The sequence below is a fragment of the Pelophylax lessonae genome (assembly GCF_965119305.1).
Source record: "Pelophylax lessonae genome assembly, chromosome: 4".
Classification (NCBI taxonomy): Eukaryota; Metazoa; Chordata; class Amphibia; order Anura; family Ranidae; genus Pelophylax; species Pelophylax lessonae.
Genome location: NC_138771.1, coordinates 12834620 through 12849406, shown reverse-complemented (window position 1 = coordinate 12849406; position 14787 = coordinate 12834620). Strand labels below are relative to the sequence as shown.

The following is a 14787-nucleotide window of genomic DNA, read 5'->3' as shown; positions in this document are numbered from 1 at the left end:
CAAGGGCATCCTGCATTTTCGGTTTCGGCCCAAAATTTTCATTTCGGTGCATCCCTAGTGAACACCCATGCAATCCGATTCTGGTGCGTACCCAAAAAAGGGTTTTGTGTGAGCTGTGTCCGAATGCGATGCAAATTTAGCCATACAATCTGTATGGCTGAATTTGCATCGCACAGACATTGCATGTGATTTGCAGAGCAGTGCGCTCCGAATTACATGCAATGTCTGTCATCGCACATATGTGAACCGGGACTAAATTACTGTGTATGAAGCCATCACCATTTTCTGTTTCCATCATTTACCTCCAGGTATTGCAGCAGTCTGAGGAGCCCAGCCTCTGTAAATGGAATGTGGACCCTGCATTGCTTAAGATGGCCCTGGCACCGTATCCCAAGCTCAAGGCAGCGCTGTTCCCTCAGCACCCACCCAACGCACCACCACTCCCTGACATCACTCTCTACCATCTCTTGCAGGTTCTGTATAAGGATCTAATATTGTGTGATACATAAAGTGTTATCAAAGTGAAAAAATGCAGATCGGGGGTGCAATCTGTTCCTGCAGAGTCTCAGCATACGTATCTGTCTTCTCAGTACAGACAGGAAGCTACTTGAGATCAGGAAGATCAATGAACTACGAGAGCTCTCCCCTGCGGGGAGGGTGCTACATGGTACACCCTTAGAAAGGGTGGAAGATGTAACATGTTCCAAAGGCGACCAAAGCAAAATTTAAAATGTGTAAAAAAAAAAAAATGTAAATAAAATACCGTAAATAAAAACAATTCAAAATTGAAAAGCCCCCCTGCAACAAGTCTAAGGCCATAATTCAGGGGTCTTTCAGCAGCGGGATGGGAAATTCCCATTCCACTCAGGAAACAAAGTAGTGTCAGGCTAAACGCTGCTCAGCCATTCACAGGAAACTTTGTATTTTATGAATGAATGAATACAAAGCTTCCTCTGATTGGCTGAGCTGTAGAGGTGGGCAGATAACGTCACAATCTCAGACACAGCCAGTCAGTCGCATTCATATTAGTTGGGATGCAGCGGCTGCATGGACACAGCTGCTGCTCCCAATTTGACAGCTGTGTGGGTGCACGGCCCCGGATGCACACTGTCTGCATTTGGGGCCACTCACCCATACTCACATTACTGTTACATTGGGAGCATTGGCTGTGTCCATGTAGCCGTTGCATCCGAGTTGGCGTGAATGGGACGATGTAGTTAATTGTACCATTTGTTTTAGCTGATCGCTCTGTGCCTTTGTCAATCGCTCTGACTCAATGTACCTGTCTTTGTAAATCCTATGTTCAGGTGTATAACCACTTCCCAACTGTAGGACGTCCATGGACATCCTTAGGTTGGAGTGGTTATACCAGGATGATAGAATTGTTAAAAATATTGCTACGCCAAGTGCATAAATCAATCAATAAATCAGATAAACATCAATCATAAAACCAATGAATAAATTCTGACATCAAGTGATAATAGTAATAAAAAGTCCCAATTCACAGTGCATATATAAAGCGACTTGATGATAAACAAAATCTTCATCTGTGAACGTGATTAACCACTTTACCACCGGAGGATTTTGCTGTCTTCCGTCCAGACCACTTTTTGTGCTTCGGCGCTGTGCGACTTTAACTGACAATTGTGCGGTCATGCAATGTGGTACCCAAACGAAATTTACGTCCTTTTTTTCCCACAAACAGAGCTTTCTTTTGGTGGTATTTGATCACCTCTGCGCTTTTTATTTTTTGCGATATTAATAAAAAAATAGCGAAAATTTTGCAAACAAATGACATTTTCAACTTTGTCTTTTAAAAAATATCCAATATACTCAATTTATGTCATTTTTTTTGGCCAAAATATATTTAGCTACATGTCTTTGACAAAACAAAATTCAATGAGCGTATTTTTATTGGTTTGCGCAAAAGTTATGGCGTCTACAAACTATGGTGTAAATACTGAAATTTTACGCAGCTTTAATTTCTGACTGCCTATCTCAATTCATGAAGTGCTAAAATGGCAGGGCAGTACAAGACCCCCCCAAATTACCACTTTTTGGAAAGTAGACATCCTAAGGAATGTTCTGAGAGGCATGTTGAGCTCATTGAATATTTAATTTTTTTGTCACAGGTGTTTGAAAAATGAATAAAAAAAAAATTTTTTTTTTTTTTTAACACAAAGTTGTCACTAAAAGATAAATTTCTCACACATGCCATGGGTATATGTGTAATTACACCCCAAAATATATTCTGCTGCTTCTCCTGAGTACAGGGATACCACATATGTGAGACTTTTTGGGAGCCTAGCTGTGTACGGGACCCCGAAAATCAATCTCCATCTTTAGGTTTTCTAATGGCGTAAATTTTTGATTTTACTCCTCACTACCCAACACTGTGACAGGGAAGTGAAGGGGTTAAACTGGGGGAGATCAAGGGGTTAAATCTTTATAGAGGATAGATGGCGGGTGGCCTAAACCTATTCGGGCCTAGCGCAAGCGCAAATTAGGGTCACCAGTGACACTAAATACAGTGATCAGTAGTTATCTGATATACTGTATATATTAGTGCACTGTTTTATATGGAGTGAAGGGGTTAACTGGGGAAGATCAAGCGGTTAAAAGTTTATTAGGGAATAGGTGGCGGGTGCCCTAACCCTATATGGGCTTAGCGCAAGCGCAAATTAGGGTCACTAGTGACACTAAATACAGTGATCAGTATTTACCTATATACTGTATTTAGTGCACAGAGTAATAGGTAGTGAAGGGGTTAACTGGGGCTGATCAAGGGGTAAAAACTTTATTAGGGGATAGGTGGCGGGTACCCTAACCCTATTTGGGCCTAACGCAGGCGCAAACTACGCTCACAAGTGACACTTATACAGTGATCAGTAAAATATCTGTATACCACTGTATATAGTGTTCACTGTGAGGGGTTTGGGGGTGATCAGGGGGTGATCAGAGGGGATGAAGGGGTTAATGGTACCTATGTGAGGTGTGTCAGTGTAGTGTTGGTGGAAACTCACGTTTTTGGTGTGTCTCTGTCTCTCTCCTGGAACCAAAAGGACTTCAGGAGGGACAGTGACATCACTTCCCCTGTCTGTGTTTACATTACACAGACAGGGGACAGATTGCCATTGGTGGGGACCGATCTACAGACACTGACCAAAAATCATTGGTCAGTATCTGGTGATTGATCGGTTCCCTACCGAATGCCATCAGTATTGGGACCCGCGGCGCGTGGGAGCGCGCTCTGGAGCCGCGATCGCGCATGACGTTAATACTACGTGGCTGAGCGGTATCGTGCCGCACTGCCACAGTAGTATTACCGCGCGCGGTCCTAAAGTGGTTAAAAGTGCTGCATGCTTCACATCCCGTGCTCCTAGTGCCTGGTGAAAAATTAGCAGCTCACCTTAAAATCAGACTCCTGAGAGTCAAACACGCTTTTTGGGATAATCACTGCTGCCTGGTGTTCCTTCCTATCACCGCCTTCACATAATCTCCAGATAAATGAGGAATCCGGTATGAAAAGAAAGAGATATCTAGTGCTCTCTGCTTAAAATAGGCTATTTATTTATATAACAGATAGACATCCACTCACTTTTAAAAGCACTTTCAAAGCAGTGCGGGCTTTCAGCGCATCAATATCCTTGCCTGTAGCCTTAAGACATCCACGTAATGACGAGCAGGCTCCTCCCCCGTACGCGTTGCGTCATCGACTTCTTCAGCGGGGTCTAGCAGCAGAGAGCACTAGATATCTCTTTCTTTTCATACCGGATTCCTCATTTATCTGGAGATTATGTGAAGGCGGTGATAGGAAGGAACACCAGGCAGCTGTGATTATCCCAAAAAGCGTGTTTGACTTTCAGGAGTCTGATTTTAAGGTGAGCTGCTAATTTTTCACCAGGCACTAGGAGCACGGGATGTGAAGCATGCAGCACTTTTAATCACGTTCACAGATGAAAATTTTGTTTATCATCAAGTCACTTTATATATGCACTGTGAATTGGGACTTTTTATTACTATTATCACTTGATGTCACAATTTATTCATTAGTTCTATGATTGATGTTTATCTGATTTATTGATTGATTTATGCACTTGGCGCAGCAATATTTTTATCAATTCTGTTACAGGTGTTTTGTGTTTGACACGAATTGTTTGCAGCTTTGTGTACACTATTCGATTATTTTATTTAGGGTTTGCGCTGATTATTTTCACTATATTTTTGATACCAGGATGATAGTTGCAGCTACAGGCATCATCTCGTATCTTTTTGTTCAGCAGGCGATTCCCTTTTTTGTAAAAGCCACCCTACTAGATTAGCCGCTGGTTTGCTTTTACAGGGTTTAGACAGCCATCCACCCCTCCCCCACCTCCAGCTGCCTACCAGCGCCTCCCTTGGCTCTCCCGTGTGATTGGAACCAATCCGGTGCTTTCTCCTTGTCATCACAGAATCGCCATGGACCAGATGATCCCTGGCCATCTTTATGCTCCTGGGAGGCCAGAAGTGACGTCCTTCCGTCACTTCCCGTTCTGGCAGATGAAAATGCCAAATGCCTGGAAATCAGAGGTTAACCTCTTGCCAACCGCCCACCGTAGTATTACTGCGGCAGGGCGGCTCTGCTGCGCAAAACCACGTAGTATTACGTGATTTCGTGCACGAGGTCTCAGAGCCGCGCTCCTGCTGTGTTTAGACACAGCAGGAGGCAGGCCGCGGGAGGAGCGGCGGCGATTGCTGCTGGTCTCCCTCGATCGTCAGAGAAACTGAGAGAAGACCCGCCTGTTTATGTAAACAAAGCAGGCGAGTCTTCTGTCACACAGGCAGAGAGAAATTAGGAGTTTCAGCTAACCTACAACACCGATCTCTCTGTTCCTGTCACAGAACCCTTCCCCCATAGTGAGAAAGCATATTTAGGCATACATTAACCCCTTTGATCACCCATTGTGTTAACCCCTTCCCTGCCAGTGTCAATTATACAGTAACAGTGCATAATATTTAGCACTGATTATTGTAGTAATGTCACTGGTCCCCAAAAAGTGTCAAAAATGTCAGTCAGGGGTCTGATCTGTCCACCGCAATGTCGCAGTCCCGCTAAAAAATGCTGAGCCCCGCTATTTCTAATAAAAACAACAAAATAAATAAAAAGTCCAAAAATGTATCCCGTAGTTTGTAAACGCTATAACTTTTGCGCAAACCAATTAAAATACGCTTTTTGGTGTTTTTTTTTTACCAAAAATATGTAGCAGAAAACAAATGGACTGATAAAAATAAATTTTTCTTACAAAACAAAAAAATAAATAAAAAGTCCAAAAATCTATCCCGTAGTTTGTAAACGCTATAACTTTTGCGCAAACCAATTAAAATACGCTTTTTGGGATTTTTTTTTACCAAAAATATGTAGCAGAATACAAATTGACTGATAAAAATAAATTTAATTTCTTCAATTTTTTTATTTGGGAATGTTTTATAGCAGAAAGTAAAAAAATATGGCGTTTTTTTTTTCAAAATTGTCGCTCTTTTTTTATTTATAGCTAAAAATCTAAAAATCGCAGAGGTAATCAAATACCACCAAAAGAAAGCTCTATTTGTGGGGAAAAAAAGGACATCAATTTTATTTGGGTACAACGTCGCACGACCGCGCAATTTGTCGTTAAAGTAACGCAGTGCAGAATCATAAAAATTGGCCTGGTCATTAAGGGGGTAAAACCTTCCGGAGCTGAAGTGGTTAATGTTTCGGTTTATATTTATCTCATGCTTTCCAGGGCAGAGGAGAGATGTGGGGTCTTATAAGACCCCAGATGACTCCATAAAAATAACCTGTCATGTCTTTTTTCTATGTGCACATTTCTTGTGATAAGAATGAAAGTGGTTAAAATAAAGACATTAAAAGGACAGTGTAAAAAAATTAAAATAATAATAATAAAAAAATAAAAAAAAAAAAAGAAAATTTAAAGATCCTCGTGCTCACGTGCAGAAGCGGCCGCTTACATAGGTTGTGACCGCATATGTAAATGGTGATCGCACCACACATGTGAGGTATCGCTGCAAACGTTAGCGCGAGATCAATAATTCTAGCACTAGACCTCCTCTGTAACTCGAAACTGCTAATCTGTACACATTTTTAACCACTTTAACTCCAGCCACTGTGCTGCTACTGCGGCACAGTGGCTCGTTCCCGTCCAGCGACGTAGACCTACGTCGCTGGACTCCTCCCCCTGTAGGCGGCGCTCCCGCTGTTGTCAGTCACAGCGGGAGTCGGGCCAGGGGAGGAGCAGCGGCGATAGCCGCCGCTCTTCCCCGATCGTCGGGGAATCGAGTGAGGAGATCCGCCTGCCTGTGTAAACAGAGCGGGCGGATCTCCTAAGTGACAGGGACTGACAGATCGCAGTGTTCAGCATAGCTGAACATCCGATCTGTCCTTCTGTCACTCAGTCACCTCCCCCCCCACACGGCAGTAAGCACCAGGCATACATTAACCCCTCCCTCTCCAATAAAATTAACCCCTTCACTGCCAGTGTCATTTTTACAGTAACAGTGCATATTTATAGCACTGATTACTGCAGTAATGTCACTGGTACCCCCAAAAGTGTCAAAAATGTCAGTCAAGGGTCCGATCTGTCCGCCGCAATGTCGCAGTCCCGCAAAAAAAATCGCAGATCGCCGCCATTACGCGTTAAAAAGAAAAACACCAAAAATGACAGAAATCTTTCCCGTAGTTAGTAAACGCAATAACTTTTGCGCAAACCAATCAAAATACGCTTATTGTGATTTTTTTTTACCAAACATGGGTAGCAGAAAACAAATTGGCCAAAAATTTAAAAAAAAAATGATTTTTACATTTTTTTGGGGGGGAATTTCATATAAAAAAATGTTAAAAATATTGTTATTTTTTCAAAATAAACTCTCTTTTTTTGTTTATAGCGCAAAAAGTAAAAATCGCACAGGTGATCAAATACCACCAAAAGAAAGCTCTGTTTGTGGGAAAAAAAGGACATAAATTTCGTTTGGGTACGTCGTCGCACGTCCGCGCAATTGTTAGTTAAAGTCGCACAGTGCCGAATCGCAAAAAGTGGCCTGGACGTAAGACAGCAAAATCCTCCGGTGGTAAAGTGGTTAAAATGTCACCTATGGAGATTTTTAGGCCTCATGCACACTGGACGTTTTTACAGCTGCTGTTAGCAGCGTCAGACGTTTTTTTTTGCAGCTGCAGAACGCCCATCCATGTTATTCTATGGCCTCATGCACACATAGAGCTTTTAGGAGCTCCAAGTGGCATAGGCGTTTTACAGCTCCAAAAAAAACCCAGGAACTGTGGGTTCAGGAGCTCCAGCGTCAAGCTGCAAAAAACGTCTGACGCTGCTAAAGGCTCCATAAGGCTCCATAACGTTGCTTAACGTGCGTTAAGCCACGTTATACGTTTTTTTTCTTCCATTCAAAATCAATGGTTCCCTATGGGAGCCTATTGATTTGAATGGAAGTCACACCGCAGGTCGGATCGGGGTGATCCGACTTGCGGTGCGACCTGCACTGTGAGAATCTTGAGGGGGAACTCCACGCCAAAATGGGGAAAAAAACGGCGTGGGGTTCCCCCCCAGGTTCCAAACCAGGCCCTTCGGATCTGGTATGGAATTTGAGGGTAGCCCCGCGCCGAAAAAACGGCGTGGGGTCCCCCCCAAAATCCATACCAGACCCTTATCCGAGCATGCAGTCCGGCATGCCAGGAAAGGGAAGGGGACGAGCGAGCGGCCCCACCCCCCCCTGGATCATACCAGGCCACACGCCCTCAACATGGGGGGGTGTGGGTGCTTTGGGGCAGGGGGGGCTCTGCACCCCGCACCTCAAAGCACCTTGCCCCCATGTTGATGAGGACAAGGGCCTCATCCCCACAACCCTGGCCGGTGGTTGTGGGGGTCTGCGGGCAGGGGGCTCATCGGAATCTGGAAGCCCCCTTTAACAAGGGGGCCCCCGATCCCGGACCCCCTCCCTATGTGAATGGGTATGGGGTACACTGTACCCCTACTCATTCACCCCATAAAATGCAGTGTATGGAAATAACGACAGGAGACGTTTTGGAAAATTTATTAAAAATCTTCATCCGGCTCTTGTCCTCTCCGGGGGTCTTCTCCTCTCCGAGGGTCTTCTGCTCTTTTGCTGTCCGCCCTTCTTGTCTTCTCCTCTCCGGGGTCTTCTGCTGTCTTCTGCTGTCCGCCCTTCTTGTCTTCTCCTCTCCGGGGGTCTTCTGCTGTCCGCCCTTCTGCTGTCCAATCTTCTTGTCTTCTCCTCTCCGGTCTTCTGCTCTTTTGCTGTCGGCTGTCGGCTGTCCTTCTTCCTCCGGTCCTCCTCCTCCGACGTCTTCAGCGATTATGCCGGCCTCTGGTCTCTGCAGCTTATTATATAGCCATTAGGGGCGTGGTCGCCAGATGGCGTCATCGGGAGACCACGCCCCCTTGTGTCACAGATGATGTCATCTGTGACACAAGGGGGCGTGGTCTCCCGATGACGTCATCTGGCGACCACGCCCCTAATGGCTATATAATAAGCTGCAGAGACCAGAGGCCGGCATAATCACTGAAGACGTCGGAGGAGGAGGACCGGAGGAAGAAGGACAGCCGACAGCCGACAGCAAAAGAGCAGAAGACCGGAGAGGAGAAGACAAGAAGATTGGACAGCAGAAGGGCGGACAGCAGAAGACCCCAGGAGAGGAGAAGACAGCAGAAGACCCCCGGAGAGGAGAAGACAGCAGAAGACCCCCGGAGAGGAGAAGACAAGAAGGGCGGACAGCAGAAGACAGCAGAAGACCCCGGAGAGGAGAAGACAAGAAGGGCGGACAGCAAAAGAGCAGAAGACCCTCGGAGAGGAGAAGACCCCCGGAGAGGACAAGAGCCGGATGAAGATTTTTAATAAATTTTCCAAAACGTCTCCTGTCGTTATTTCCATACACTGCATTTTATGGGGTGAATGAGTAGGGGTACAGTGTACCCCATACCCATTCACATAGGGAGGGGGTCCGGGATCGGGGGCCCCCTTGTTAAAGGGGGCTTCCAGATTCCGATGAGCCCCCTGCCCGCAGACCCCCACAACCACCGGCCAGGGTTGTGGGGATGAGGCCCTTGTCCTCATCAACATGGGGGCAAGGTGCTTTGAGGTGCGGGGTGCAGAGCCCCCCCTGCCCCAAAGCACCCACACCCCCCCATGTTGAGGGCGTGTGGCCTGGTATGATCCAGGGGGGGTGGGGCCGCTCGCTCGTCCCCTCCCCTTTCCTGGCATGCCGGACTGCATGCTCGGATAAGGGTCTGGTATGGATTTTGGGGGGGACCCCACGCCGTTTTTTCGGCGCGGGGCTACCCTCAAATTCCATACCAGATCCGAAGGGCCTGGTTTGGAACCTGGGGGGGAACCCCACGCCGTTTTTTTCCCCATTTTGGCATGGAGTTCCCCCTCAAGATTCTCACAGTGCAGGTCGCACCGCAAGTCGGATCACCCTGATCCGACCTGCGGTGTGACTTCCATTCAAATCAATAGGCTCCCATAGGGAACCATTGATTTTGAATGGAGGCAGAAAAAAACGCTGCTAACAGCTACTGTGGCCAAACGTGCAATAACGCTAGTAGAAAAAGCTACTGAAAGCACGTTTTTACAGCTGCTGTTTCCCGGCGTTATGTAAACAGCTTTGGAGCACGTTTTTATGATGCCCTGTGTGCATGGAGCCGAAAGTACCGTAGTTTGGCGCCATTCCACGAGCGTGCACATTTTTAAAGAGTAACATGTTCGGTATCAATTCTATTATCATCTTTTATATTTTATCAAAAAAATTGGGTTGTATGTTGTGTTTTGTTGCATAAACATTCATTAACCTTTTCCGGACCGCTCCACGCAAATATACCGCGGCAGGGCGGCCCTCCTGCTTGCAATCACGTATCTGTACGTGATTTCATGCACTGGGTCTGGGGTTTGCACGCACGCTGCTGGCCAACTATCACAGCGGGAGCCAATCAGCGGGTTTGGTGGACCAGATGTTCACCGATGCCCGGCGATCGTTCTCAGGCGAGGCAGAACGACGGTCTGTGTCAGGGGAAGATGGAGATCTTGTGTTTCTGATAAGCAGGAACATGGATCTCTGTCTTCCTACAGTCAAAGCACCTCCCCCACACAGTTAGAAAGCACTCCATAGGAGCACATTTAACCATTTGATCGCCCCTGATGTTAACCCCTTCCCTGACAGTATCATTAGTACAGTGACAGTGCATTTTTTAGCACTGATCACTGTATTGGTGTCACTGGTGCCCAAAAAGTGTTACTTAGTGTCAGATTTGTGTGCCGCAATGTCGCAGTCCCACTAAAAATCGCTAATCGCTGCCATTACTAGTAAAAACATCAAAAAATAAAAACTCCATAAAAATATCTTAACCATTTGCCGACCGCAAATTTACTGCGGCGGTCAGCCCCGTACAGGCAAAGTGACATAGTACTACGTCGCTTGCCTGAGAGCCTCTAGGGGGCGAGCGAGCGCGCGCCGCCGGAGGCGCGCTCCCGCCCCCGCTCGTTCTCTAACATGTCCGCCGGTCACTCGCGATCTCCTGGTGCAGAGGGAGAAAGGCAGGCGGCTGATGTAAACACAGCCGTCTGTCATTCTCCCTGATGTAACTGCAGAGATCATACGATCCTGTTATGTAGTATCGTATGTCTCTGTGGTTACATCACTAGTCACGCCCATTTACAGTAAGAAGCACGCCCCTAGGGACACACTTAACCCCTGCATCACCAATAAAGTTAACCCCTTCCCTGCCATTGTCATTTTTACAGTAACAGTGCATATGTATAGCACTGATTACTGTAGTAATGTCACTGGTAACCCCAAAAGTGTCAAAAATGTCAGTCAAGGGTCCGATCTGTCCGCCGCAATGTCGCAGTCCCGCAAAAAAATCGCAGATCGCCACCATTACTCGTTTAAAAGAAAAACACCAAAAATGACAGAAATCTTTCCCTTAGTTAGTAAACGCAATAACTCTTGTGCAAACCAATCAAAATTTTTTTTTTTACCAAACATATGTAGCAGAAAACAAATTGGCCTAAAATGTTAAAAAATTTCAATTTTTACATTTTTTGGGGGGGAATTTCATATAAAAAAAATGCGAAAAATATTGTTACTTTTTCAAAATTGTCGCTATTTTTTTTTTTATAGCGCAAAAAATAAAAATCGCAGAGGTGATCAAATACCACCAAAAGAAAGCTCTATTTGTGGGAAAAAAAGGACGTCAATTTCATTTGGGTACAGCGTCGCACGACCGCGCAATTGTCCGTTAAAGTCACGCAGTGCCGAATCGCAAAATATGGCCTGGTCTTTGAGCAGCCAAATCCTCCGGGGCTTAAAGTTTGTAGACGTGATAACTTTTGTGCAAACCAATCAATATACGCTTATTGGGATTTTCTTTTTACCAAAATCATGTAGCAAATACATATTGGCCAAAATAATGAATAGATTTGATTTTTTATATTTGTTTTTATTGGGTATGTTTTATAGCAGAAAGTAAAAAATATTTTTTTTTTTTTTTTTTTTTAAAACTGTCAGTCTTTTTTGTTTATAGCGTAAAAAATAAAAACCGCAGAGGTGATCAGATACCTTTAAAAGAAAGCTCTATTTGTGGGAAAAAAGGGACATCAATTTTATTTGAGTACAGCGTCGCACGACCGCATATCTTAACCACTTCTGGACCGGAAGGATTTGTCCCCTTAATAACCGGGCCATTTTTTGCTATTCGGCACTACGTTACTTTAACAGTAAATTGCGTGGTCGTGCGACTCTATACTGAAATAAAATTGATGTTCTTTTTTTTCCCACAAATAGAGCTTTCTTTTGGTGGTATTTGATCACCTGTGCGATTTTTATTTTTTGCGCTATAAACAAAAAAATAGCAAGGATTATGAAAAAAAAAAAAACAATATTTTTCACATTCTGCTATATAACATTCCCAAAAAAAAAAAAAAATGTAAAAATCTATTTTTTTCATCATTTTAGGCCAATTTGTATTCTGCTACATATTTTTTATAAAAAAAAAAAAAATCGCAAGAAGCGTATTTGGATTGGTTTTACTGCGGCAGGCTGGCTCGGCTGCGCGAAACGAAGTAGGGGTAGGTCGGTGGCGCGAGTGGTGCTAGGGGGCGAGCGCACTCTGCCACCGGCGCACTAGGCAGCGGGGGTTCCGATCAAACTAGGTGAAAGATCTATGTCATTTTTCTTTATTTATTTTTTACTAGTAATAGCGGCGATCTGCGATTTTTAGGGGGACTGCGACATTGCAGTGGACAGATCCGACCCCTAACTGACACTTTTGGGGGGACCAGAGACATTACTACAGTAATCAGTGCTAAAAATATGCACTGTTACGTTAATAATGACATTGGCAGGAGAGGGGTTAACGTAGGGGTGATCAAAGGGTTAAGTGCGAGCCTAGGGGAGTGTTTTCTATCTGTATGGGGGTGGGGCTTGTGAAATGATCACAGAGACCGGTGTTCCTATATAGAAGGATCACAGGCGCTCTATGATCATCCCAGGGAGAAGAACGGTCAGCTGGGTTTACAACAGCTGACTGCTCTTCTCTCTCAGCGGGGAGCGATCGCGGGTGTCAGGCGGCAATCGCGCCTGCCGATCCCGTTGAGTGCGCCGGTGGCAGAGTGCGCTCGCCCCCTAGCACCACTCGCGCCACCGACCTACCCCTACGTCGTTTCGCGCAGCCGAGCCAGCCTGCCGCAGTAAAACTGCAGCGGGCGGTCGGCAAGTATTTAATTTAAAGTAATGCAGTGTGGTATCACAAAAAAATGCCTGGTTATGATGGGGGGTAAACCTTCCTGAAGAGGTTAAAGTGTATTTAAAAAAAAAAAAAAAAATACAGTCTGACATAAGGAAAAGCCACACCCACCATTGCATTCTCTATCTAGGGCAGTAATGGAGAGCCTTGGCACCCCAGATGTTTTGTAACTACATTTCCCATGATGCTCATGCACTCTGCAGTTACATAGTTACATAGTTACATAGTAGGTGAGGTTGAATAAAGACAATAGTCCATCCAGTTCAACCTGTGTAGGTGTGTGTGGCTGTAATCATCTCACATACCCCTGAATGTTCTGATCCTTGAGATGTAAGTCTAAGAGTCTTTTGAAAGCCACCATACTACCCGCAGAAAACACCTCTTGTGGTAGAGAATTCCACAATCTTGTAGCCCTAACAGTAAAGAACCCCCCACGTTGCCTGAGGTTAAAACGCTTCTCCTCTAATCGCATTGTATGCCCTCGAGTCCTCATGCAATCCCTTCGAATGAACAGCTTTTTTTCTAAGCTGGGATCCCCATTAAGATATTTATAAATTGCTATCATGTCCCCCCTCAGACGTCTCTTCTCCAGGGAGAATAAATCGAGCGATTGTAGACGCTCTTCATAGTCAAGGTCCTCCAATCCCCTAATTAGTTTAGTTGCCCTTCTCTGGACTCTCTCCAGCTCCAACACATCCCTCCTGAGGACTGGCGACCAGAACTGGACAGAATACTCCAGATGCGGTCGGACCAGAGTTTTATAAAGTGGAAGGATTATAGTCTTATCTCTGGAATGCACCCCTTTCTTTATGCATGCCAATATTCTGCTGGCTTTGGCAGCTGCCGCTTGACATTGCATGCTGTTGCCTAATCTATCATCAACCAAGACTCCCAGATCCTTCTCCATTTTTGATTCCCCCAAGGGTTCCCCTCCTAACGTGTATTGTGTTTTTATGTTTTTAGTCCCCAAGTGCAAAACCTTACACTTCTCCACGTTAAACCTCATTTGCCATGTCCGTGCCCACTCTGTAATTTTGTCCAGGTCATTCTGTAGGATATCTGCTTCATGCTGTGCAGTTATTGCTCTGGCCAATTTTGTGTCATCTGCAAAAACTGATATCGAACTACTGATCCCGACCTCAATGTTGTTTATGAATAAATTGAACAAAGTTGGTCCCAGGACTGAGCCCTGGGGCACCCCGCTTACTACCTCAGACCAGTCTGAGTATGCGCTGTTTATTACCACTCTTTGGACACGCCCTTTAAGCCAATTCCGTATCCAAGAGCAAACCCTGCTGTCGATACCTGCAGATCTTATTTTATAAATTAAGCGCTTGTGGGGAACTGTATCAAACGCCTTAGCGAAATCCAAGTACACCACATCCACTGGTCTCCCCCTATCTAGCTCACAGCTCACCTCCTCGTAGAATGCTAAGAGATTGGTTTGACAAGAACGCCCATTTGTAAACCCGTGCTGATTACTGCTGATGATGTTGTTGTCTTTAGCAAACTCTACGATATAGTCCCTTATCATCCCCTCCAGAAGTTTACATACTATTGATGTCAAACTGACAGGCCTATAATTTCCCGGGATATGTCTCTGGCCCTTTTTGAATATCGGAATCACGTTAGCTTTCTTCCAATCCCCTGGTACATCTCCTGTCCTAATACTGTCAGCAAAGATCAGGAACAGTGGTCTGGATATAACCTTACTGAGTTCCTTGAGTACTCTCGGATGTACGCCATCCGGGCCTGGTGATTTGTTTGTGTTGAGTTTATCCAGCCTTTCCCTGATTTCACCCTCTGTTAGCCATAGTGGCAAGTCCTGTGCATTACTACTAACCAAACAGTCATGGTCAGTGTACCCCTCCGTTTCCTGTGTAAAGACTGACGAGAAAAAAGCATTCAGCACGGTTGCTTTTTCAGTGTCCTCTGTAACCATCCTCCCATCATTGTTAATTATGTGTGCAATATGCTCTGC

The 14787-nt window shown here is 45.2% G+C and overlaps 1 protein-coding gene across 1 annotated transcript in view; it reads left to right on the top strand.

Annotated features, from left to right (window-relative positions):
* Positions 1-14787, top strand: part of SPG11 (SPG11 vesicle trafficking associated, spatacsin) — a 196148-nt gene that overhangs the window by 86591 nt on the left and 94770 nt on the right. The window contains exon 19 of the mRNA XM_082252993.1: positions 309-473. Coding sequence (XP_082109119.1) covers positions 309-473 — 165 coding nt within the window. The remainder of the gene's footprint in view (positions 1-308; positions 474-14787) is intronic.